The sequence below is a fragment of the Saimiri boliviensis genome, chromosome 7 (genome assembly GCF_048565385.1).
Source record: "Saimiri boliviensis isolate mSaiBol1 chromosome 7, mSaiBol1.pri, whole genome shotgun sequence".
Classification (NCBI taxonomy): Eukaryota; Metazoa; Chordata; class Mammalia; order Primates; family Cebidae; genus Saimiri; species Saimiri boliviensis.
The window spans coordinates 61,326,137-61,353,832 of NC_133455.1; the positions used below are offsets into that span (position 1 = coordinate 61,326,137).

General features: G+C 38.6%; 1 protein-coding gene across 3 annotated transcripts in view; it reads left to right on the forward strand.

Annotated features, from left to right (window-relative positions):
• The window catches only part of PTPRR (protein tyrosine phosphatase receptor type R), a 296,114-nt gene that overhangs the window by 173,009 nt on the left and 95,409 nt on the right, over nucleotides 1–27,696 (forward strand). For all 3 annotated transcript variants that reach the window (XM_003927799.4, XM_074402554.1, XM_074402555.1), the window contains 2 exons: nucleotides 4–114; nucleotides 8,666–8,934. In XM_003927799.4, the coding sequence (XP_003927848.1) occupies nucleotides 4–114; nucleotides 8,666–8,934 (380 nt within the window). The remainder of the gene's footprint in view (nucleotides 1–3; nucleotides 115–8,665; nucleotides 8,935–27,696) is intronic.

The window sequence follows — 27,696 nt, forward strand, 5'->3', positions numbered from 1 at the left end:
AAGAAAAATGTTTTGCAAGGGCAGCATGAAGCGGACAAAATCTGGAGCAAAGAAGGATTTTATGCTGTTGTCATTTTTCTCAGCATCTTTGTTATTATAGTAACGTGTTTGATGGTAAGTTTGCTTCTTTGTCTATTTTATCCTTTGCTGAGCCCACTGCTTGATATTAGTGGGTACACTGCCATTTAAATGAATGCTAAAATGCTTGGGAGGAGAAGCAAGTCTATGATCCTGTTAGATTAGGAATATTTCATATCTGACATCAGAGTGATTTCTAAAGGAGAGCTTATGAAATTAAGGATGCTGACCTGAATAATAAGGCTGTAATTGCAGGCAGTTTTTAGTAACTTGATCAACTCTGAGAATGAAGCTTTAGAAAGTGATTTACTGAGGTCACTGAAGCCCTCAACATCAGTAAAGTCTCATGGGCACACTTTGGGTTTACTTTATTTCTCCTTTTATATCATCTTTACGGACCTCAGGAAAAAAAAATTAAAAAGAAATATGTCCTTGGGACAAGCTTACTCCCTAAGGAATGGTTGATTTCCTTATTTTTAAAAGGCCTTGAAAGCATTCTATGAAAAGGAGATGATTATGCTCTCAAAGGCTAAATTAGTTAGACTACTAATTCATTTTTAAGGTGGATAAATAATACAAAAGTATAAATGTATATGCTGGAATAACTCTGTAAGTAATAATATGTAGGCTTTAAAAGCATATTTCTAATTTTAAAAATAGAACCCAAAATAAACCGAACCCACTAAATTAAGCAGTACTATTTGGTATTGAATGAATTAACAGTAAGTTTAGAGTAGAATAAGATTTTTCTACTCTCTTGAAAATTTCAAGATGTATAATATTTAGAGTTTACAAATAGATTTTAATGTCATTTTTCCCTGTGAGCTATGTTCTTTTTAATTTTGTGCATTAAAAAAATACTTCTTCCTTAGTTTTTAAGTGCCCCCCAAAAGTCATTACACTCCTTATTTCTCCCCACAATCAACAATGTTGCTACGTGTTTTATTGGATATTGTTTATTTCTGCTCCCCCTGCTGGGAAGGGGTTACTGTTAGAAAGATTAGGACTCCATCTGGACAGACAGGGGCTGCATGGGTCTAAGCTTAGAGGATATAAAACAAGCATGGTCTTAAACAGGGTAAAGACGGGCATGTTTGCTAGAGTTCAAAATACGTGAAATAACAAGAACACCCTAAATCTTCCATCATAATGAATTCAGAGGTAGCTTCTATGGGTCAGGCACTAAGAAGAAAAAATTCTAAGAATTTTGACTCAATAAACAAAAGAAAAATTTAGAATTGAGTAAAAAAAACTGATTTTTATATTTCACATGGTAGATACTAAGAGAAAAGAATTTTAATGAGAGAGTTGGAGGTTTTGCAGAAATTGTGGCAGAGTATTCTGAGCATCTCTGTTTTGAGGATGTAGTTCCTTGTTATAGTTAATTGTACTTTAATATACATGGTTCTTCTTTCCTTCATATGGGAAATCTCAAGTGCTGTTCCCTGTCTTGTCAGTCACAATTAGCGTGTTTTTCTTCTTCTTCTTCTTTTTTTTTTTTTTTTTTTTGAGACGGAGTTTCGCTCTTGTTACCCAGGCTGGAGTGCAATGGTGCGATCTCCGCTCACCGCAACCTCCGCCTCCTGGGAAAGTGGTTGAAAGTGATAAAAGTGGAAAATATTCAGGGGATCAATGGATGTGGTTCAGAAAAGCAAAGGCAAGGATAAAAGGAGGAAAGTGGGAAAGCAGAGTCACGCCCAACCTTTGAGTACTAAGCAGAGCTTGCTAATACATAGAGGATGTGTTTCAGATTCTACATTTCTAACTCAGGGTGTGCTCATGTATCCAGCATAACTAGATAAATGTCTATGTTGGTCTTATGGCAAAAGGACCTATAGTAGTCACACCCTCAACCACTTGGAGCCAGAGGATGACTCTTCCTTTCCCAATATTTAAGTGAGAAACTTAGGTAAGTTGGCTCCAAAGTTATTAGAACAAATCAGGAAAGGGGCATTTCAGAAGTATAGGTGATTGCTCTCTATTGAGTTAGCAGGTAGATTCATCTATTCATTCAATCAACAGATTCCTGCAGAATATTTTCTGTGGGCCTATTTGTTGTTGGTGTTGTGGGCAAAGCAGAAAACAGGAAAGATAAGATCCCTGTTCTCTTGAAGTCTTTACCTTAGAGGGAGACATAGAAAATAAGTTAATTTTTTAAATATTAAATGGTGAACCTACTATGTGATTCCAACTATATGACTTTCTGGAAAAGTCAAGCCTATAGAGATAGTAAAAATATCAGTGGTTGCCAGAGATTGCAGAGAAAGGGAACAATTAGGTAGAGGACAGCAGATTTTAGGGCAGTGAAACTATTCTGTATTCTGTAATAATGAATTCATGACATTATGGATTTGTCAAAACCTGTACAATGCATGAAGAGTGAGCCCTAATCTACATGATCCACACTATGGACTTTAGTTAAAAATAATACATCATAGCAAAGACCTGGACCCAACCTAAATGCCCATCAATGATAGACTGGACAGGGAAAATGTGATACAGATACACCATGGAATATTATGCAGCCATCAAAAATGATGAGTTCGTGTCTTTGGAGGGACATGGATGAACCTGGAAACCACCATTCTCAGCAAACTGACACAAGAGCAGAAAATCAAACACCGCATGTTCTCACTCATAGGCGGGTGTTGAACAATGAGAACATTTGGACACAGGGAGGGGAGCACTACACACTGGGGTCTGTTGGGGAAAATGGAGGAGGGACGGTGGGGTGGGGAGTTGGGGAGAGATAGCATGGGGAGAAATGCCAGATATAGGTGAAGGGGAGGAAGGCAGCAAACCACACTGCCATGTGTGTACCTATGCAACAATTTTGCATGTTCTTCACATGTACCCCAAAACCTAAAATGCAATAAAAAGTAATACATCAATATTGATTCATAAATTGCAACAAATGAATCATACTAATAGGGCAAAATGAAGAGATAGGGAAGAAAGGTATGTGAGAACTTGGTATATTCTGCTCAGTTTTTCTGTTAACCTAAAATTGCTCTAAAAAGTAGTATATTTTTTAAATCACAGTGATAAGTGCTATGAAAAAACAGAGCATAATAGTGAGTGGAGAAAAGCTACCTGAGATGTTTGAGACCTAAGGATGAAAATGTGAGAAAAGGACCCCCAGGCAGAGGGTATGGTGGGTGCAACTGGAATAAGCTTAGCCTATTCGGGCCCGAGGGGAAGAATGCTTTAGGCAGAGCCTTGATGTGATCTTCTATGTGTGTTTAAAGGATCACATTTTCTTCTGGTAGAAAGTTGCGGTGGACAGAGGATGGGGAAAATTGTGGAAGCAAGAGGACCTTTCCGGAGGCTTCTGCAATATCCCGATGAAGAAGATGCTGCTGGCCCAGAGCAGGGGTGGTTGGTGGGGATAGAGAGAAGTAAAGGATTGAGATTTATTTGAAAGTAGAACTGACAGAACTTGCTATGTCCCAATTCTCAGCAAGAGGGGGGAAATTAAAGATGATTCCTAGGTGATTTGGCTTCCCTGCCTGTGTGGAAATGAGAACATTTCCTGGGAAAGGGACGTGTTAGAAAGGGAGATGAGCATGTTCAGAAAGTTCCTAAACAAATGAAAGAAATAATTAAATAGATTTCAAATGCTATCTTAAATTTTAATATGAAGGAGATACTTTTGAAAGTAGGAGGGGAACCAGGTGCAATGGCTCACACCTGTAATCCAAGCACTTGGAAGTCAGAGACAGGGGGCTTGCTTAAGCCCAGGGGTCTAAAACCAGCCTGGGCAACACAGTGAGACCCATCTTTACAACAACAAAAAAATTGTTTAAAAAATTAGCCAGGCTGATGGGACATGCCTGTTGTCCCAGCTTCTGAGGAGACTGAGAGGAGAGGAGCACTGGAGCCCAGGAGTTTGAAATTACAGTGAGCTATGATCATGCCACTTTACTCCGGCCTGAATGACAGATACTCTATCTCTGATAAATATATAAATACAAATTCTGAAAAGAAATAGAGGAACCAGCAGCACACAGACTGGAAGTTCATATTCACAAGAAAAGAAATACTACCCAATAGGATTAACACCAAGCCAAGTTGATCTGATGTAACTGACCACAGAGGAGTCAAGAGTTCATGTTTAGGGACATGTCAAAGTGATTGTCTAAAATAAGCTCATCTTTATAAGCGTTCAAATTATTGTGATCATAAGCTTGATTTAAAGTAAGTTTTTCACATGCATTTCTCAGCGATACTTGTACTATCACTTTTGACATTCTGAAACACATATATTCCAGTTCTGTTTCCCATAGTTTGGTTGATTCCATGACAAAGGAAAGATATAATTTAGAATTTTCCCTCTGGCATTGATTATATTTATGAAAGATCAGTGCTTCCATTTGCATTAGGCTTCCTACATGCCAGAAATGAAAAGCATGTGATTTTATTATGAAATTATATAGGTAAATTGCTGTAATGGAAGGTTGTATGTGCTATGCAACAACAACATAAGACTTGGCAAAATTTTTTTAAAGTGGCATATTGTTTACTTTCCTTAAAATACATATAGATATAGATATATATGTTGCCAGGCATAAAATTAGATGGCCATGACATTTTCAAATATGTGACTTATTTAGCATCTCACAAATGTGAATGTAGAGTGCGTGGAGTGGCAAATAGAAAAATGCAGTTTTCTCAGAAAAAAATGTGTGGGCAACTTCCAGTCTATTCAGTCTGTTTTAGATGAAAGAAAGTTATTACTAGGAAGAATTTGTTCTTAAAATGGAAGAAATAATAGAACATCATTTATCATGTAAATTAGACATTCAAATGTCCTTACAGGTTTATTAACAGGTACAAAGACATTTATGAAAGATAGGTAGAGATGTCTACAGGCCAGATTGCTTCTGGCAAGTAGTTTTAGAAATCACATGAAAATAGTTGTTTGGGTCAATAAAAGCACTAGCATGTTAAACCCATAGGAGAGTCATACATGTGGGAGAGAAAGAGTTTCTCTAGTTGCAATCTGGTAACTGTAGCAAGAAATCCTGCATTGAACCACCTGTTATAGCCTTAACATCACACAATAAATACATGTCAAAGGTGGACATAATTTTCTCATTTGTTATACATAATCCCTAAGGATGAAGGAAAATAGGACTAGATTCCTAGCTGGAATGACTGATTAAGTAGGCATATATCTCAAACTAATTTTCAAATTTTTTCTGTATTAAGAAGAATATAACTGTCTTAATAGTAATAACAATAACAATTAGTTTCTTCCATTTATTGCAGTTATTGGTACTAAATTTACTACCTAATACTAAATGCTTAACATATTTTAGTTTACTAATTTTACTTGTGAGAAAACTAAGATTCAGAAAAAGTCAATGACTTGAACAAGAACATGCAATGAATGGATATGGGGTCGGGGAGTAGGAAGTGGTAAAAATTCAAACCCAAGTTTATCTAAATTGAAAGTCGGGGCCCACATAATTCTATTTGATTTCATAAGGAGTCAAACTGTGGGGGTTTTTTAGTCTTACCACTCTGTCTTGTGAACATACACTTCTGACCACAAATCACTCCAGTAGTAGCAGATGAGAATGGCTGTGTTTATCAGAACCGCTCTACCCAGACAAAACTGGTAAATGTGTGCCACACCATACCTGCGTGCTGTGGGCACACCTCTCTTTTTGCACTTAGTACTTTGTACTGAACACAATTTTTACACAGTTATCTTTTCTGGAAACCTATGAATTCCTAGAGGACAGAGTTCTGTGCTACTTTTGCATCTACAATATCTTGTTTATGGAATGTAGTAAGGATTGACTCAGGACTATTAAATTGAAAGAAAAGAATGAATGAACTCTTTCAGAACTAACTGTAAAATGCCATAAAGAACAAATGTTAAAGACTAGTGGTTGGTGGCATCATTTTGAAATCTGAACACATTCTAATCCAAACAGCATGTTTTGTGTTACTTAATGAGATTTTTTAATGAAAATTTTAAGCTGCAAAAAAGCTTCATGGAATTTTTTTAGCTTCCTCCCATTTCTGTGTTCTTCTGATTCTTTTATTCCCACTATTATTTTCTTTCTCTTGGTATAGTTTGACTTTTACAGCTCCTCTCATTCAATAATATGTTCTCTTTTCCTTTTTCAAATTATTAAATTACTTTATTCCAGTCCAAGAGTCAAACAAGCTCTTAGAGATGAAGGCAAAATGTTAACTTGCCATTGCTACAGTAAGCTTTTAGGTTGAGTTTTTAAACAAAGTGAATTCCCATAGAGAAATATGCATATGCTATATTCCAGATCTCAATCTGTGCAGAGAAAAATCTCTGACACTGTTTTCCAGATGCTTTGGAAAAGAGGTTTCAAAGAAGGACAGGAGAATTTGGCAGAAACAGTAGAGTTGAATGATCACATACCTGGAAGTCAGAAAACCCAGATTCTAGGTTTTTTTTCCAACCCTCCATAAATCATCCAACATCTCAGTACTTAAATGTGGAATGAGCTGATTACACCACAAAATTTTTATGATCCCTTACACCAGGGTTTTGCCAGCAACACTCCTGATATTTTGGAGTTACTATTTCTGTTGGCGGGGCTGTGAGGGAAGCCTTTTCAATGCATTGTAAGGTAGTTAGCCTCTGCCCACCAGATGCCAACAGCACCCTTTTCCTTCTTTTTCCCCAAACCCTGAAAATATGCAACCAAAAATATCCCCAGACACTACCAAACATCTCCTAAGGGCAAAATCCCTGCCAATTGAGAATCACTGCATTATAGCTTAATTCCATGACAACTACCCTATTGCCAAGTTAGCAATCTCTTACATTTTTTCCATATTTTTTTAGACAGCACCATCTCTTATTTTTGAAGTGTCTTATATACATCATACATTCTCCAGGTTCTGCTTTTCCCTAATTAAAGATGTAGAGATCAGTTTGTACATGTACTACATGGAGACAGGCTGCAAAGTTGACCTCTAACCAGACATGAAATAAACAGATGACTGAATGTAAAATATGTTACAAAGGTTTCTCATCAAAAACATAAGCGCATGAATGGTAAGGAAGGACTTTGGACTAGACTTTGTTTTACACTAATTTAAATCATAAAAGCTGCATGTCAAGAACAATTGAGAAGGTCAGGATTTCCTTGGCTTTCTCATGCTCATTGTTCATTCATGTTTCTCCAAAATCCACAGGCAAGCAAGTGTTCTGATATGCATATTATATTTAGATGTGAAGAGCTTAAAATATATAATACATACATTATCTCCTAAATGTATTTTTGTAAAGGTACAGATATATTTGTTTCTTCATTTGGGAAAATAACTTCCTTGCCACTAAAACAATCTATTTTAAATTTTGACACCTCACTGTTTAGTAGTTAAATGCTTAGCTGAACACCATAAGCCTAAAATATATGTATCATCTGATAAATACTGTTTTAGTGCATTTTTTACACTGTGAAGGTCATGGAAACTGAAGAGAAGCAGTAAATTAAAAACATTAGACACTATGCACATGATAAAGGCATTCCTCTTCAGTCCTTTCCATTCTATAACTTAAAGAAAACACAATATACTTGTTTGAAAGTAATTATAATAAAGGTAAGACGACCTTTCACTTAATATTAGTCACATTTTCTTTCTCATTTGTATGATTAACATTTGTCATGTGAATATTCCAAATACACCCTTTTTTTCAAAACTTTAAGATTTAACTTTACCCTACCAGAGTCAATGAATACCACCAGTATAAAAGTTCCCAGATTACAAGGAGGTGAACTGACATTAAAAAAAAAAAAAAAAAAAAAAAAAAAAAAAAAAAGTCTGTCTTTTCCTAGGAGTTCAATGTTTAATATGCATTTCTAGTTCTATCTTGTAGGTGCATAGTTCTTTTCCCTTAAGAAAGGCTCAAGGTTGCAGTGAGCTATGATCACAGCACTGTACTTTCACCTGGGCAACAGAGCCAGATCCTGTATCTAAATAAAATACTAAAACTTAGGGCAAAGTGGTAAAAAGGAAAATTCTGGTTGTACAAATTATTATTTCATAGATACCCTAAATTTAATTTGTCATGAATTTACCAAATATTCAAGTTGACATCTGACTAATGCAGAGATTTACCAACATAAGAAGCTGTGGTTTATAGCATAACTATTATTTTATTAATATTTGCAAGACTACTTTTTTCTTCTATGCCATATTGGATGCATATCTCTGTTTCTGTAAATGTCATAGATCCCTGTTTCATGGTTATTCCTTCTATAAGCCTACCATTTCAGGAATTTTAAGGAAGAATTCCCATGTGACCAAACTGACATCTGGCATTTTTTATAAAATTGGTTAAATTTGCTTTTGAATATATCTTTGAGGAACAGATTCATGTGCACAATTATTTGATACACATGTGCAGCATAACTAGAAACACTAAGTAACCATCTTTAGAAAAATCTCAATACCACAAAACACAAATCATCTTTTAGAGGGCTTTGTTTACTTTATCGTTAAGACTATTTTGGTTTGTCTAGGCGATCATACTCTGTTGTTTAGTGTGAGAAAATGTGACATGAGTTTTTTGTATCTCTTTCTATAGATTCTTTACAGATTAAAAGAAAGGTTTCAGCTTTCTTTAAGACAAGATAAAGAGAAAAACCAGGAGATCCACCTATCGCCCATCACATTACAGCCAGCACTGTCCGAGGCAAAGACAGTCCACAGCATGGTCCAACCTGAGCAGGCCCCAAAGGTACTGAATGTAGTCGTGGACCCTCAAGGCCGAGGTGCTCCTGAGATCAAAGCTACCACCGCTACCTCTGTCTGCCCTTCTCCATTCAAAATGAAGCCCATAGGACTTCAGGAGAGGTAAGAGCTTGTTCTGTATCCCCTACATGTGGCTTTTTATAAAAAGAGTATTCATCAACTAAAAAAAGAAAGAACTAGCAATGATTGACATAATTGGGTAGAATCGTGCACCACTAACTGGACACTCAGGTGAAGTAGTGTTTCTTATCTCCCAAAAGAATCCAACTGTGTTAGATAAAATCTGTTAGGTAAATCTGATTCTGTTAAGCTTGTCTACATCCAAAATGGTATGGATCCAAGCAAAATTCATCTTCAGCTACAAGACAGTTTCTAGCTTATTGAGGTTCACTGACCCCACAAGATGTTATCTTGTTTAATTGTCATGAAACTCTGGTAGGTAGAGGGACTGGGAATGAACTCAGAGTGTTTCCTACAAAAGCCCACATTGTCTGGAGTCAGGCAGAAGGAGTCTATGTCTGCCATGGATTAATATTTTTAAGTTTTAGTTCTGTATTTTTTAACCACAACAAACATTCATTATCAAGATCCATGACATTGGACAGGCGCAGTGGCTCATGCCTATAATCCAAGCACTTAGGGAGGCTGAGGCAGGTGGATTACTTGAGACCAAGAGTTAAAGACCGGCCTGGCCAATATGGCAAAACCCCATCTCTACAAAAATTAGCCAGGTAAGGTTGTGCACCCCTGTAATCCCAGCTACCCGGGAGGCTGGGGTGTGAGAACTGCTTGAACCTGGGAGGCAGAGGTTGCAGTAAGCCAAGATGCTGCCACTGCACTCCAGCCTGAGCAGCAGAGTGAAACTCTGTCTGGGGAAAAAAAAAAATCAGTGCTGTTATTCTTGTTGCCTTAACTTTTTTGTGATGTATTATACATGCGATTCACTTTATACTGATACATTTCCATTAAAAGCAAATCCAGTGTAAGAAAACTAGAATACGCAAAATACATAAACAAAAGATTAATTCTTTGCTTCTCAGAAATGTTAAGTAAAGCTTTCCCATAGTATTTCTTAAAATAAGAAGCTTTAATGTTATATTTAAAATATGATTTGTAGTATATCTTACTTTGAACATGAGGGTAGTGGGAGAGTAAGTTCTTAAGGTAATATCCCAGGTTCATTCTCCTCTTATTTTTCTGTGTGTCCATTTTATATCCCTGTATTTTTTGTTGCCTTAGGTTTTTAAGTCACATATATAAATTTTGAATATATTTCCCATGATACATCACAATGCCCTATGCAAATAGTTATGGTTTACACACACAAACACACCCTTTAAAAAATATAGTGTGGGGTTTTAAGAACTGCAGAATACAAAATTGATCCTTCATAATTATTTGAAAGTATTGCCAAGGAACAATGAATGACATAAAGATAAAGGAATTTGTTTATCTCTGAAGATCCTTAAAAATTGAACACTTTGACTCAACAACAGGAAGAAAACAGAGATTGATCAAATCATCCTTTCCACTTCCTCCCCGAAAATATTTGTCGGTTTTTTGATGGAGAATGTGGGTTTCCATGTGACATTCACTTACATAGATATCACGAAATTGCTTTTTGAGATTCAGTGCGGAAAGGTAGACAAGATGGAACTTTCTCCCTGAGGCTAACTTGGAGTCAAGAAAACTGGACTCCAAACCCAGCCCTGCCCTTCCTGGATTAGATGGCCTTATCTGAGTCATTCACTCATCTGGACCTCATTTTATTCTAAAAGATAGAGGTTTAACTTAGTTTTTTAGCTTCTTTCTGGTTCTTTTATTCTTGTTATCCAAATTATTGTTGTGCATTTACATTTGCTTCAAAGAGGAACTTTGAAACAGAGACCTGAGCATCAGTGATGAGCTAAGCATTGGTGGCAAGAAAGGTCTGCAGGCAATAAGAGGCCATGTTGCCTCTAGTAGAATGAAGGATCATAATAAAACCGATTAAAAGTCAGACAAATTTTTATTACCATCATGCACTACCAATTCTAAGCAAGGTCATTGTCTTAGAATTGCTTAGACAGTTGTCTCAGCAGTTTTCTAAGGAGGTAGTCATTTCCAGCATCCTGCCCTCTGTAGACCACTGCAGGACATGTTGGTCTACAATTTAAAGGAGCATACGATTGAGTATTCATTTATTCATTTCATTAAAGTGAATCTTTGAGAAGGGAGAATACAAGGACAGAATCATACCCATCTCTTTGGTCCACCTGGGGCATTCTAGCAGAGCAAGGGCATAATCAATGTTAAATAGATTCTCTGTCCCCTGATCTTCAACTTCCCCACATTCTACACCTCACCTCCTACTTTCTTCCACCTCAGAACAGGAGAAGACTATTCTGTCCACAAAGGCTTCAGGTGATTACCCCCAACCCTAGTAACTTCATCAGTCTTCCTCTTCTATCTTCAACTGTACCCTCTTTGCTAATGCTGTTCTCTCAGCATTCTTTTTGTATTAAAGAAGCTCCCATAATTGAATTCCTTCTCTGGTTCTTGTTTTTCCTTCCTTTCTCAAATACATGTCTTAAAAGAACAGAGTGTACCTGCTGCCTCATTGGTCCTTTCCCACCTTTCATTCTAGCTGTTTCTTTCACATGCTTGATTATCAAGCTAATTATCAATGGTCTAACTACGAAATCCAAAGCACATGTTTCATTTCCCATCTAGTATTAATAACTACCTCCTTTTTAAACTTCTCTCCTCCTTTGGCCTAAAATACATCATTTTTCTGTTTCTTGAGTGGCTACCTTTGGTCTCTTCCAGATTCCCTTCTCTTGTTAACCTCAGAGTTTCGTTCTGTGTCCTCTTCTCTCCTCCCTGAGTCATCCAACCACAGCCACTTCTCTTACTATGTTTTAGTGATGCCTGAAAAAGTACTTTAGCTTGAATCTACCTTTCTGTTGAAATCCAGACCCACTTTTCAGCTCTGAATTGTGCATTGCTATCCTGACCTTTCTTAAACATAAAACATTCAGAAATGGAACTCAAGACCTTCCTCATTAAATCATTTCTCTTCTTTTTAAATTGTGACTCTCTGAACCCAGTAATATTCTCAGCTCCTCCATGTTCTTTTTTATCCTCCCCCTATAGCCTAACATTATAAAGACCTGGCAGCTTCTCCCAAGCGTTCCCCCTGTCCAACCCCAATCCCAGTAGGAACTCAGAATCTCCCCAATTCTCCTAACCAGTCTCCCCCAGGTCCCCACCTCAAATTCTGGTTTTTTCCAGTCTATTCTCTAGACCTCTCAAACAGTGGTTTTCTAAATTATATTTGACTATTTCTCTCTTTATAAAATTATTCAGTGTTTCCATATTGCCTTCTGGAAGAAACCGGTAATTTCTACATATGAAATATGAGGCCCTTTTTAATCTGGCCTTTGCTAGCCTGTGTCCCCCTCCACCCCAGTTCCTGCTAAATACCCCCTTAGACTCATCCTACTACTTGGACATTTTTCCAGTCACCATGCCATTCCCTTTTAAGCCTAAGAATTAATACTTGCCTAGAACCTGTCCTTTTCCCTACTCCTCCTTGCCCTTGAAGAGTACCACCAGTAGAATGGGCATGAATCTGGGTCTCCAAATCAAAAAGGCAAGAAACACAATTTTACTTTTCTGAAACTCAGCCTAAGCTTTTTTCCTAGATGCCATTTCACCTAAATGGTAGAAACTTCATCTCAACCCTTTTCCGATTGGCCGGACCACTTCTGGTTTCCTAGGGTGTCCTCTACATTTTAAGGAGACTTTCTCAACATGAAGAGTGAGGCCACCAAGTTGTGCCCTGTTGCTATTCAGGTAGCCCATTCATTTTCTGCAGTCGCCTTCTCCTTTTCTGTCTCTCTTTCTCTTTGTCAGTTGTATCTAAACCACTCTTAGATGCCCAAGAATCATCTCACTGCTCTACCCCAAATGGAAGCACAGGAAAACCTGGGCATGTCTAAGACATGATTCCCCAGAATCATGGAGAATGATTTGCATCACTTTGCAGCCACGTCTTCTCATGGCTCTACCAAGGATCACAGTCTGCCTAGTAAAGGTCCCCCATTTCCCAGGGCTCAGCTGTGAAGCATACAGGGTCTCACTGGTACCTGCACCCACAAAGCAGCCCCTGTAACACTACACCCTCCCCTGAGCCGTGGACCTTTCTTAGGCTTTGGGAATAGAAAACCCTACTCTGACTTATTTCACATTCTACTTTATCTGACATCCACACCCTGAGACTCCACCTTTCACCAAGGCCCTGGCCTTTAGAACACAAAGCCCATGGCAGGACTCAAATTTCCCTGCGTTCTGCTCTCAGATTTCTTCAAAGACAATTTAAAACACCAAAAGACCCTGGCAGCCTGAATACGGTGAAGGTCCAAAGGTGAAAGTGGGAGTAGGAATATGAGGAGGAGAATTTAAGTATCACTTCCTCTTGGAAGCCAATTAGAGGCTGCCTCTACCTCCTCCTTCTTCCTCCAGCCCAGTACTGACTCAGCTACTTCTCTTCAGTTCCCCCCACTTTAGTTCAGTAACCCCATGTGCATACAGTATTTATAGCACTTCTTTGTTGTCTTTTAAGTTCTGGTGTACTAATCTGTTACAGCCAATAGACTCTAAGCTTCTTGAGAACACATATATGATTAAATGTCTCCTTATCTTCTACATGTAGAACATAATTTCTGGAGACCAGGAGCTCCTGGAAATAGATGCCTGAATGAATGAATTAACCAGTTAATGGCTGTTACTATGACTAATCTCAGGTCAACTCCCATAGTTATTGGGAAACACTTTGCCTATTCTACCATCCCTTCCTGTTCTATTCTCACTCCCATTTTCTACCACAACCTGCCAAGATGGCATAATGAAGTTTTAAGAGTGACAAAATTTGAAGAATATACAGTATTCCATGTAGTCAGAAAACTTTTCTGGCAGTTTTAAACCTTAAAATTTAATTTATGTAAATATGTTCTAATGGTGCCTTTAAAATAGTCCCATGTTTTGTAGCTGTCCATCTTTTGATCCTGGAATGAGGTAATAATTCTGCTTATCACATAAAAGTCTGGCTTCATCAAAATCACCATGAGACCATAAAGCCTGCATTATGAGTCACTTGTCCCAAAAATCTTTTGGATCATGTCATATAAGTCTCTCATCCATGATTGGGAGAATCTATCACTTTGATATCATTAATCATAAAATTTTAAAATTAAAAGATAAGATATAGAAACTAAGTGGATGTGCTTAGCTGAGTATAAAGAATACACTCTGAAAATTATGAAGATTAAAGAATCTTATAAAATGGGGAACATATTAGCCATGTATGTTGGTGCACACCTGTAGTCCCAGCTGCTTGGGAGGTTGAGGTGGGAGGATCACTTGACCCTGGGAGGCAGAGGTTGCAGTGAACTGAGATTGTGCCACTGCACTCTAGCCTGGGTGACAGTGAGACCCTGTTTCAAAAAAAAAAAAGAGGAATGTAGCAGTTCTCTCTTCTCTTCTCCCTTTTTCCAACTAATTGCCAAATCACATTGATTCTTTCTCCTCCAACTTTCTCATTAGTGACTATCTCTTTCTGTAATCATCACCTTGGACCCAGCTCCCATTACTTCATGATTAAATTGTTGTGTCATATAATTATACAAATGATAGTAGGACTAATATATGTAATATGTTTCATATCTATTAGTTTATTTCATCTTCTCTGCCTGCATCTAGTTCTCTTTGCCCCTTCAATAGTCTTCAGGCTTATCTTGCTATAACAATACTTTTGTTATCATACTTTGCTGTGCAAAAATCCTCATTTGGTTCATTTGCTTACAGAATAAGGCATAGGCCATCTTGTTGGGCCTTGAAGGTCCTACACCATCTGGCCCTGATCATTTACTCCAAATCCATTTGCCTAGTATATCCCAAAATCAACCTTCTATTCCACGCTCTGTGTTTCCATCCCTATCCCACTCGGCATGCTGCGCGCCCATCCACATTTGCATGTCTGTTTCCCTTGTCCTTTCTCTTCCCTCCACCTGCCAATCTTCAGTCTTCACAATGCAACAAAAAGCTTACCCCTCCCACTGGCCATGTAACCTATTAGCACCCACAGTGATTTATAACACCTAGAAATTCTCATGTATACCACCGCTTTAGCAATGATTTTAATTGAACCGTCATTCAGAAAGGGACTCGAACTGGTTTTTAAGTGGTTTGACTTATTTTTTAAGCAGATATCAAGAATTTTTAAGAATAGTTACTGGGCTCAAGATACTCTTGTGTCTCCCATGGTTCCTGTAAATCCTGGTACATAGTAAACACTTAAAAATTTTTATGGAGTTAACATTGCTTCACATCTGAAGATCTCATATATTTCTAAAGAATCTTCCATAAGAACAAATAGCTTAATGATAAACTATAGACCCAAGTCTCTGAGCTAATACTACCTCTGACACTTATTATATAAATGGCTTAACAGATTAATTAAGTCCTCTATGGTGTAGTTTTCCCAATCTATAAAATAGTATCTGCTCCACTTTACTTTAAAGGATACTACAAAATTAACTATCAATACCAAATGGCATGGTATCTTTGAGAAGGAAACGGAAATCTAATATTCTTTTTGGTTTTGTTCTCTGATTCCATTTATCAAGCCTACACTAGGTCAGTTATTCTTTTGAACACAGGAGTTGAAGCTCGTTTTCTACTGAACTACTACAGTTGAGCCTGTCCTATAACATCATCTTTTAACTCTCAATTGACATAGTTTTCTTCAACCTATTTATAAATATACAGTTATGTGTAACTTGTAAACACATACTTATAAATTGGCCATTAAATATCTAATAAATAGTGGTGTCAGTTCTAGTCCAGCAAATGCATTCCTTTCCGTGGTGAGTCCAGGGACAAATTCAAATGCTTGCTTTGAAACTACTACATATGTAAGTTGGAATCTGTTTATTCACCTGTATTGAGGAGCATGGCATGTGCCTAACACAGCTCTTGGGACAGTTAAGCTACACGACAAATATCACGCAACTGGCACAGTGTGAGGCCACAGTCAGTTCATGTTCCCTCTCCTCTTTTGTCCCATCCTTGCACTCCCAAAATGCTCCACTGAATCACGCACAGGGAAACTGCATACATGCTCAGTTCAAAGTGCCCGTTAAATGAGGAATCACATTCAGACTCTAGATAGTACATTTTCTTCAGTGGGAACACAGAGAACTTATGAATCTGAAAGATTCTGCCCATTTCCCCTTTGGGCTACTGCATGACTTATGGCCAATTTTGTGGAAAGGAAATCAATAGGCAAGTTGGATATGTCCACATTATTTCCTCATTTTTCTCACTTGATTTTCTATTATGAGTAAATACTGAGCAAGGACAGTTAGAGAACTGTCTAGAAAGGAAGAGTGGCACATTGTAACATGGCTCTCTCCATCCTGACTTCATTTCTCAGTGATCAGGTAGTGAGCCAGCAAGACTATGACATTAATGGGCATGTTCTTCTATCACAACAGAGGCCTCAGCAGGCCTCCAAGGGTTGCTGATATCCAATGAATAAACAGTCTCTAACTTTTCTTAAGCTGTACCATAATAGGTTACACATGTGATGGCTTACAATAAATACTGTGCAAAGGATACAACACCAAGGAATGTGAGTCTAAAGATTTCCTTAGGGATTGCTAAGCTTGGGAGATGATTATCAGGACTAGAAATTTTTCTGCAGTGGTGGAAGCAATGAAAAGACAGCTCCTACCAAGAAAATGCTTACCATTCTACATCCAAACTCAAAGACTTTGTGTACTACAATTTCCTCCAGTCAAGGCAGAATGTCCTGATGTCTGTGACTTGCTTTCCCGAGTGGAGGTACATTTTGATGTTCAAAAATTTCGACTTGGAAAGTCTTTAGTCATTCTTCCACTGATCTCTTTTTGGGACATAGGAGTAAAGAGAAGGGAATAGAATGAATATGACTGCATATCAGAGCATAAAGTGTAAAAAATACTCTGGAGATTAAAATCTGTATTCATGACTGTACATAATGGCTCAGGCTTATAATCCCAGCATTTTGGGAGGCTAAGGCAGGAGAATCATTTGAAGCCAGGAATTCAAGACCAACATGGGCAACACAGTAAGACCCCATCTCTACAAAAAAATTTTGACAAATTAGCCAGGCATGTTGGTGTTTACTTGTACTCCCAGATACTCAGGAGGCTGAGGCAGGAGGATCTCCTGAACCTGGGAAGGCAAGGTTGCAGTGAGCTGTGATCGCATGACTGCACTCCAGCCTGGGCAACTACAGAGTGAGGCCCTGTCTCAGGGGAAAAAAAAAATCTGTATTCATTAAATAGACCCATTATTGAAAATAGATCCAACTCTCTTATTTTCTGTCAAATGAAACTGGGGCCCAGAATCTTCTCTCTTAGGTCTTAGGTGAGGTTCTGTAAAAGCACAGCCTGAGACAAGGGCTCTTGTCCAAATGATGTGTTGAGAAGATGCTCTCAGGGGAAGCCTATTAGTAAAGCAGGGCAAGCAGAACAGAGAAGAGGACAAGCGAAGAGGTGGAGGCAGCAGCCATCTACCCTGAGCCTGGTCACACAGGGATCTCTGAGCACGAGTGACCCCTCATGGACAGTGGTCTCACCTTGAGGCGAAGAGGCTGAGCCTCTGCACCCTCATGCCAGCCAGCCACTGACTCCAGGCCACCCAGGGGTGGTGAGGCATAACTTCCTAGGCGTCTCTGGACTCGACAACATCCATCAGCTGAGGGGGCTGCTCCACTGAAGTGGCAGCTGGACATCACTAACAGGCTACCCTCCCTGCAGTAGAGGAGGAGAGAATGGGGCACCAGCCACAGAAAGGCAACCTGTGTGTGGCACAAACAGCATTACTGTGCTTGCCAAAGGTCGCAGCAGAGCTAAGTTTACACTCCAGTTTCCTTTGATCTTCCCAGGCTGTGATACACACACCACATGGCCTCCTTCACATAAACACCACCCGTTCTATTGGAACCTGTGACCCAACCGCAGTGAACACAATTTATCAACCATGACTCAGTTGCCCAGCCTGACAGCATTACGGATTATAAACATAACACATAGCAAACGTAGAAGTAAATTTCAGTTTAACTCCAAATAACATCAATAAAAATAAGAACTCAATATGCCCTGTTGACATTTCACATGCATTATCTCATTTCACTATCCCAAGGGACCTCTTACCTCCTTAGAGTGGAAACTCATGCTCAGAGTTTAAGTTACGGCCCTAATAACTTAATAGTTAGTCACTAGGAGTGTGAGGTTGACAAATAGAACATGAACCCAAGCAGTATTGCTCCAGAGGCTATACTCCTAGTTAATAATAAATTGTCATGCTATGAAGGTTGGGAGGAGGTATACACTCCTATAATCTATCGAAAGTAAATTGCAAATTGATGTATTTAGCAAGTAGGTCTATTATGGAGTGTCACACTGCTTTTCCTCTTAGCAGATTTTTATGCTTGGCTTTCAGAAGATTTTTCCGATTTTAAATCAAGCAAAGTGCAATTTCATGAGGTGGATTCAAAACACTCACAGCACATAACCATTACACTGCCAATCTAGAAGCATATTGTCCTTCTCAGTTTTTTCTTTCATCAGGTTCTTGCCATTCTGGAGGCCTGGTGGTAAAACGACATAAAGGACCAAGAGGAAGGTGAACACAAATAGAGCAAAAAAAAAAATAAGCCAAAGTGAGGGGGCTATAAGACACTAATTCAGAAAACTCAAGACAGAAAAGGATGGAAGGGTCTCCATATTGTTCAAACATTCTGCATAATAACGGCCCACTTCACTATGTGTATGATTGTCAGTAGAGGTGGCAGGAATGGCAGAGAAGTGCATGGCCATGCCTGCCCCCGAGCTGCCACCCATACTGCTGTAATAGAAGGATCCAGAGTCACAGCTGATAGGTTGGAAACTAACCTGCCACTGGCCAACGACTTTGCTCGTGTATGATCTCAGACAACCTTCACAACATCCCCAAGGCAGGCACTATTTCTATGCCCATCTTGCAGTTATGCTAACAGAGACTTAGATCAAGTAACATGCTCAATGTCACAAAGAAATACAAATCTAGCTAAAGATACAAATCTTGACAGCCTGGTTACCAAATCTTCCTATAGCTACCATGTTCTACCTTCTTCTAGATGATGCAGATAACAAAACTTGAACCTTCTGATATGGTTTTCCTATGACCCCACCCACATCTCATCTTGAACTGTAGCTCCCATAATCCTCACATGTCGTGAGAGGTAACTGAATCATGGGGGCAGGTTTTCCCCATGTTGTTCTCATGACAGTGGATAAGTCTCACGAGATCTGATGGTTTTATAAAGGGCAGTTTCCCTGCACGTGCTCTCTTGCCTGCCACCATGTAAGATGTGCCTTTGCTCCTCCTCTGCCTTCTTTCATGATTGTGAGGCCTCCCCAGCCGTGTGGAACTGTGAGTCCGGTCAACTTCTTTTTCTTTGTAAAGTTCTTGGTCTGTAGTGCGTCTCTATTAGCAATGTGAGAACAGACTGATATATATTCTATTCTTTCTATAAAATATTTTCATATTTTTATAAAATACTTGGATGGGGATGTCCACGGCTGGGGGAGGCATTGGAAACATGCACAAACCCTTCATGGACACTGAGCATCAAGCTGTTCTCTTTATTTGTAGGATTTTACGTAGGCGGATTGGGGTTCTGGAGGGTTAGGAATAAACTTTTCATAGGGTATTTTACTCAAAAAAAAAAAAAAAACCACAGGAATGAAGAAGAAGTTTTGAAATCTGCCTGAAAATGAATGGCCCATCATGAGACAAAAATGTAATTGTGTTAAGTGAGAAAAATGGCAGTGGATACAACACAGGGAGAGTAAAACGGGAGCCAGCATAGATGATTAAAGAATTAAAAGTAGAGGAATTTTGCCTAAAAAGGTAAAAATTGGCAAGCACAGTCCTGGCATAACTTCTCTCCAAGCAGACCCTGAAACGTTTAAGCCATTGTGGCAAATGAGTCCCAAGACTATAGACCTGGCAGTCACTCTAAGAGGAATCATGGTAATTGCTCCTTTCCTCTCCTTGCCTTCCCTTTCCCCACTTATGGTCCCTGGCAGAGCAGCAGAAATAAGTCTCACTTAGTCCTCTAAGTGCTATATCTGCCCCCAGACCACCCCTCACACAGGCTGCTTCACCCTGAGGTTCAAGCAGAAAGGGTTCCTCAGCCCTTCCATCCCGACCCCCAACAATCCTTCAAAATCCATTAGCTTGCAACCCCTTCCAGGACATTGCTTCCAGCTTTACAGGGCACTCTCCATTTGCACTCATACTATGGGTGGCAAAATCTAACTACCCTGGGAACTCCTTTGACAATTCAGCAGGATATGACCAATATAATATTAGCATTTCGATAAAGTTCTTGTTGTCTTGACCCTAAAGAAGAGCTGGCTGTGGTACAGTTTTTCAAAATTTGCTTTCTCTGATTCCTCTACGTGTGATTAAATTAGAGTTCTTCTTTGGGGGGTACTAAATGCGGTGCTTTTTCAAATGAGATTTTTTTAAATTTTTGCTAGGGGACCGTGTTCCCTATCTTGATGTACAGATTGACAGAATTAGGTGAAACTGCCTGTTTTGAAGAAGCGTTTTAATTAGGGCAGGTACAGATAATTCCCAGCGTAATCTCTGCTTCCTATTTTAAGAAATACCATTTCTGAATCTTAGATACTGTGTCAGGAGGTTTTTCCTTGCAGCTAAACATTTCAGTGTATAGCCCCCATGATTCAATTATCTCCCACTGGGTCCCTCCCATGACATGTGGCGATTATGGGAGCTACAGTTCAAGATGAGATGTGGGTGGGGACATAGCAAAACCATATCAGAAGGTTTGAATTTTGTCATCTATATCATCTAGAAGAAGGTAGAACATGTATGTAAAGCTATACATTTCAGTGTCCCACAATGTGCATTTTTTGAACTGCCTAACATTGTTTTTCTGGGAGTGAGGCACCACTCTCCTCTCATCAGATTTTCCCAGATATTAGCATATGACCTCTAGAGAAAAACAGTGAGGAATCACAAGTCACTCATGGCAAATTACTTGCACAAAACTATTTTTCAACTGATAATGGGTTTTTTCTGTAATATAAAAAATACATTTAAATTTATTTATATAAATATAAAACAAAGTTTTTCTTTAAATCTTATAAAAATGAATGTAAGGCATCCTTCCCATTTAGCAATGCAGCATGATTATCTGGGTACAGTCTAAACATGGAGAGAGCACTGTGTTCTCAGACACATTCTGAAGCTGGTCAAGTTAAAGTTCACGACTGGAGTATGTGGAATTAGTTCCCTCTAGTGGAGAACTTCATGTTGACAGAGTTGTTAGCTTGTCTCATCTAAGGAAAAGAAAGCTGTTTTTTTTTTTTTTTTTTTGAAGCTGTAATAACTTTTTTTTTTTTTTTTTTTGGACAATGTCGTCTCTGGCAGGTAGGGCATAACCTAAAAAAGAGGTCTCAGTGTAGTAATGAAACATCTATAACTTGAGAATTGACAAATTGGTGACAATTACGATTGACTTTTAAATATTATATACTTTCTGACAATGTTTCACAACCAATCATTTTCATTTCTCGTTATTTTAAGAACAATGTATCAAATGAAATTATTGTTGCCTAATAATGTCTTATATGTATAAATTTATTTATTTACGCAAACTTTTTTCCCAAATCAGGAATTACAACACAGGCCTCAAGGATTCTCTCCTTTTCCAGGCCATCCACATCCTGCCTACCTTACTTTTCATTTCCTGCCTTTTCCCTCTTGGCTCTGATTTACCCCCATGGTAGTGTCTATAGCATAAGGCCTACCACCTTCTACGTGTTCACAAATATTTGTTAACTCTTCATATGAAAAAAGGAACAAGTTCTTAGATATTAAGTTAATTTTATAGGAAGAAATATGTTTAAAAATAAAAAAAGGATTATGCGCCGGGCATGGTGACTCACACCTGTAATTCCAGCACTTTGGAAGGCCGAGGCGGGCAGATGAGGTCAGGAGTTCAAGACCAGCCTGGCCAACATGGTAAAACCCCATCTCTACTAAAAACATAAAAATTAACCAGGCGTGGTTTCATGTGCCTGTAATCCCAACTACTCAGGAGGCTGAGGCAGGAGAATTGCTTGAACCCAGGAGGCAGAGATTGCAATGAGCTGTGATCGTGCCACTGTAGTCCAGCCTGGGCAACAGAGCAAGACTCTGTCTCAGAAAAAAAATTCAATAGAAGCCTGTGGTGCTGGCAGATGGCCTGGCCTTGTTAGACACTGAGAGGGAGCCCCTTGGAGCTGTGCTCCCTGTGTGTCCTCAGCAATGTCACACTGCATCCTGGGGCTCCAAGGGGAACTCCTAAAACCCTCATGGTCCCTGCCGTGAATATGATCTCCTGAATTATTTATTTTACCCTTGTTATGTTGGCTCCTAAGTTAGCATGTTGTCTGGGGATAAATCCCTATTCAAAGGAATATTCATATCCTGATTGCATCCTTAGTCTACTTAAGGTTTCTAAGAAACAAGTTGGAATTTCAAACCCACTTTAATCAAAAATGAGAGTAAAAATGATGGCGTGCTAAAGGACCTATGAGATTGAATACATTCGAAGTATAGCAGAGACCCACTTTGCCTGAGGAACAGGCTTCAAACAAGATCCTTCATCTTATCAGTCAGCAATTCTCTGCCTTAGCCTCCTGAGTAGCTGGGATTACAGATGCGCACCACCACACTCAGTTAAATTTTGTATTTTTAGTAGAGACAGGGTTTCACCATATTGGTCAGGCTGGTCTTGAACTCCTGACCTTGTGATCTGCCTGCCACAGCCTCCCAAAGTGCTGCGATTACAGGCATGAGCCACCATAACTGGTCAATTTCTACTTTATTTTTGTTTATTCATTCTTTTGAAACTGGGTCTTGCTCTGCCACCCAGGCTGAAGCACAGTGGCATGATCTCAGGTCACTGCAACCTCCACCTCCAGGCTTCAAGCAATTCTCCTGCCTCAGCCTCCCAAGTAGCTGGGATTACAGGCACCTACCACCATGCCTGGCTAAATTTTGTATTTTTAGTAGAGACAGGGTTTCACCACGTTGGCCAGGCTGGTCTTGAACGCCTGACCTCAAGAGATCAGCCTGCCTCAGCTTCCGTAAGTGCTGGGATTATAGGAATAAGCCACCATGCCAGGCCTTCTAATTTAAATATGTTCTTCCATATATGACCTGCAGGTGGCAGAGTGAAACAGTGATGTGCCATAAAAGTAAAAATGGAGGCTTGTGTGTGTGGCAGAAATTCTCATCAGAACTTACATCCTCTAGGGCGATACTAGTGAAATCTAGTGTGGGCAGAGTGTTTCACAAAATCTTTAACATAATGTCAATAATAGTCTGCTTGGAATTATTATTTTTTAGTTGTTTTTGCCATCTGCTAGTTGTATCCCCCAAGGGGATTTTTAAAAAATCAAATGACATTATGAAAAAAATCAAATGACATTAGAATGTCAAAATCCTCAAAATACAAATAACAAGTAAAATATTTAAAACATGGCCTGAACATGTTTATTGGGCTCCACAGGCTTTTTTTTTCTTAGATCATTATGACTCTTCATAAGAAAGTAAACTGTGTAATTCAGTAAACTAAATTGTAAGCTGCTTGGAGGTAAGGATGTCTTTTCTTATGCCATGTCCATGTATTTGTATTGCCTCTTAAGGTGCCTGGTGTACGTTAGGCTCTAGTAAATGCTTAGTTCCTTCCCTCATTCCTACTCACTGTTGGTAACAGTGGTTATGGTGGACATAATTATCATCTGGAAGTAAATGTTACTATTTTAGAGCTGGCGATCTCTTGAAAGATCAAAGATACAGCATTTTACAGTTGGGAGAAACCTTAGAGTAGTGGTTTCCAAACCTAATTTAACAAAGTCCTCTACGGAAACTTTGTAATATTTCCAGATATTTCTATCTAAATAGACTTTCCAGATGGAAAATATTCTAGAGTCCAATCCAAAAATCCAGCATCAACATCTCTGGTCCAGGACTGGGGAGAGATGATGGATGGATGGATGGATGGATGGATGGATGGATGGATACACAAATAGCTCATCTCTACAGGTAATCTGTATAAACATCTATATATACATACATATACACAAATATGTATATTTGACCTATTTAAATATATACATTAAATGCATATATTTAAATACATTCAAGTTTAAATGCATACATTTAAATGTCTATGTATGTTTGCATATATTTATATTAGTATATATTTCTATATCTATATTTAAATTATTACTATTTGGGAACTGTAATCTCAGTCTCCCTGGTTCAGGTCACAAGGATGTTCCGATAACTCTACAGCTGTTGGAGCCTCTGATACAAAAGCAGTGGTCATATCCCTTACTGGAAGCAGAGTTTTAGAACTGAAACAACTTGTGGATTGCAATCCTGGAAGCTTTTCTGATAATTTTCTAAAATAAGTTTCATTTTTGGCCCCACAGTATTCCGACAGCTCTTACCTACTCAATTATACTGGGTTCCTATAGCTGAATTCGTTACTGAAATTGTTAGGATCACAGGCTGTTGGGGACAGAAGGCATCCTCTTTAGTGCTGTGTGGACAAGAAATGGAGACAAAGAAGTTAACTAATTAGTTTACAAGGAACTTTAAGAATCGACGGAAGCCATCTGTCAGTAGAGGTTGAATATCCCTAATCCAAAACTCCGAAATCTGAAGTGTTTATTGAACACCGAACTTATTGGACACCAACATGATGCTCAAAGGAAAGGATCACTGTAGCATTTTGGATTTTGAATCTTTGCATTAGGAATGCTCAACTGGGAAAATACGTGTATATACATATTACAGTTGGGAGAAACCTTAGAGTAGTGTTTTTTTAATATATATGTATATAAAAGTGTGTATATATACACTATACAAAAATACATATATAAATATGTATATATATGTGTATACATACATATATAAAAATATGTATACATATATGAAAATATGTATATATACATATATGGCATATATATATACACATACATCTGTAAGTATATATATATATATATACACATATATATGTGGATATATATGTATATATACGTATATATAAAATGTATATACATGTGTGTGTGTAAGTGCGTGTGTGTGTCGTGCAAATATTTCAAAATCTGGAAAAAATCCAAAATCTGAAATACTTCTGGTCCCAAGCATTTCAGATAAGGGATCCTTAACCTGTATTGGGTTATTCAGCGATAGAACTGTAGCTGGATTCATGGCCAGCTGTGGATTATTCCACATTTTGATAAATCAGTACTTTTCAATTATGTTCCATGGGGTCTTAGGGAAGAGGTAGGCTGGTGGGGCTTGGGCCCTTCTCTGGTGATGCTTCAATGAGCTGAGCTCTGCATACCCTTGTTCTGCTGATTAGACTTACAGGTATGATATTCATTTTTTTCTTAATCAGGAGCCCCCGGCTTTGAAAAGAGTTTGTTGGCCACTGATACAGTTGTTTCCTCGGTTAGTCGGCCTGGGCTAAAGATGTTCAGGTGAAATCAGAGGCCTGAGGGTGAACGTAGATCATGTAATGTTTGAACACCTGTGTCTTTCTCACACTTTGGCAATTCTGTGCCCAGTTTGGATGCATTTTTCTATGAGACTCTGGATCTGAGTCCTCTGTACTGGTGCAGTGACATAGCTGGGCAGTGTCCTATTGCCACCTGTCATTCCCCTCAGTGTATCTAAGACAACTTTAGAGTTTCCAAGGGCTGTTCATAACTAATATAAATTTTTCAATTCTTTCTAGAAAATACTCTCAGATACTTTTTACTGGCCTCTTAGAAAACCTGATCACAATACAAAAGTATCTGAAGCTTCTTTTTTTTTTTTTTTTTTTTTTTTTGAGACGGAGTTTCGCTCTTGTTACCCAGCCTGGAGTGCAATGGCACGATCTCAGCTCACCGCAACCTCCGCCTCCTGGGTTCAGGCAATTCTCCTGTCTCAGCCTCCTGAGTAGCTGGGATTACAGGCACTTGCCACCATGCCCAGCTAATTTTTTGTATTTTTAGTAGAGACGGGGTTTCACCTTGTTGACCAAGGTTGGTCTCGATCTCTTGACCTTGTGATCCACCCGCCTCGGCCTCCCAAAGTGCTGGGATTACAGGTTTGAGCCACCGCGCCCGGCTCTGAAGCTTCTTTTATAAATTTTTCTTTGATAATATTTTTAACAAATTAACTCTCATAAGTTATGTACATTTATGCTTAGAAGTGAATTCTGTTTTTATTTTTATAACCCATTTTAAAGGCTATGTTTTACCTTATTTTTATAATTAAGGTCTTCAATCAATCACTCTTTCTAGAAACCAGTACAGTTTCCTAGAGAAAGCAATAGTTGTTCAGCAAAAACCTCTGTCTATGAGGACCTTTGACTTAATAAGTGCCTGAGTGTTTTAATCTGCTGAGAGAGAAAAAAAAATGGGATTAGGAATCAAAACTTAGTTTCATCCAATTAGGATCCTTCCATGGCAGCACGAAGCCCTTTAAAATTTGTGAAACAATTTCAGGATTCCTTTTTCCACTATACTGCAGTCTAACCGCATATGCTGAACATGATCAAATACACAATAATTAATATGTGACTTATCTTTAATACTAGGTAGGAATTTTAACATACATGTTCTTAATTACAAATTCCAAAAGCTTATTCCACCTTCCCACCGACCCATCTCCTGCATCAATATAAAAATATTAAAAAGATTGGAGAGAAGGAAATGTGGATAAGTAGGAAGAAATGCATTTTGTAAATGCAGCCAGTTCAGTGGCTCTTGCCTATAATCCCAGCACTCTGGGAGGTCGAGGCTGGTGGATCAGTTGAGACCAAGAGTTCAAGACCTTTCAGTAGAGACATGGTGAAACCCTGTCTCTTCTAAAAATACAAAACTTAGCCTGGCATAATGGCACAAGCCCGTAATCCGAGCTACTTGGGAGGCTGAGACATGAGAATCGTTTGAACTCAGGAGATGGAGGTTGCAGTGAGCTGAGATCGCGCCACTGCACTCCAGCCTAGGTGACAGGGCTAGACTCTGTCTCAAAAAGTATATATATATATTAAATGTAGGCTATCCCATGATGATAATGATAACAGATAACATTATCAAGCACTTACTACCTTCCAGGCACTGTTATAAATACTTTACATATGTAACTCATAGTAGTCAAAACTACTGTATCATTATTATCCCTATTTTACAGAAAGGAAAACCGTGGCTGCAAGGGGTTATGTCACTGGCTCAAGGGCATTCAACTGGCCAGGAGAGGTGTGCAAGAAATATGGAGTACAGGTGGCCTGGCTCCAGACCCCAAATTGTGTACATACATTTCTAGGGTCTTAAATTTCTACCCAAATTTTAAGCCAAATTTTGCCCTAAAAAGTGGACACATGATAGACTTTTGTTGCATTAAATTAGATTTTTGGTATAATTTTCTTGAATTAAGTTGACTAAAATATATACATATGTATATATTTACAAGTGTAATGTAAAATATTTTACAAAAACATTAAGCAGACTGCAAAAAAACATCACTCTTTACTGGGTCTTAGCATGGGTTTTCTAGGTGATGTCATACAAAGAAGATGTTGAAAAATATCACTTATGATCATGGTCTACCTACGATGTGCACATAATAAGCAATACTACTGAGTATGATTTTTAGTATTCAGGGGTCAATAGGCACAGTAATGACCTTCCTTAGCCAAGAGAGACACAT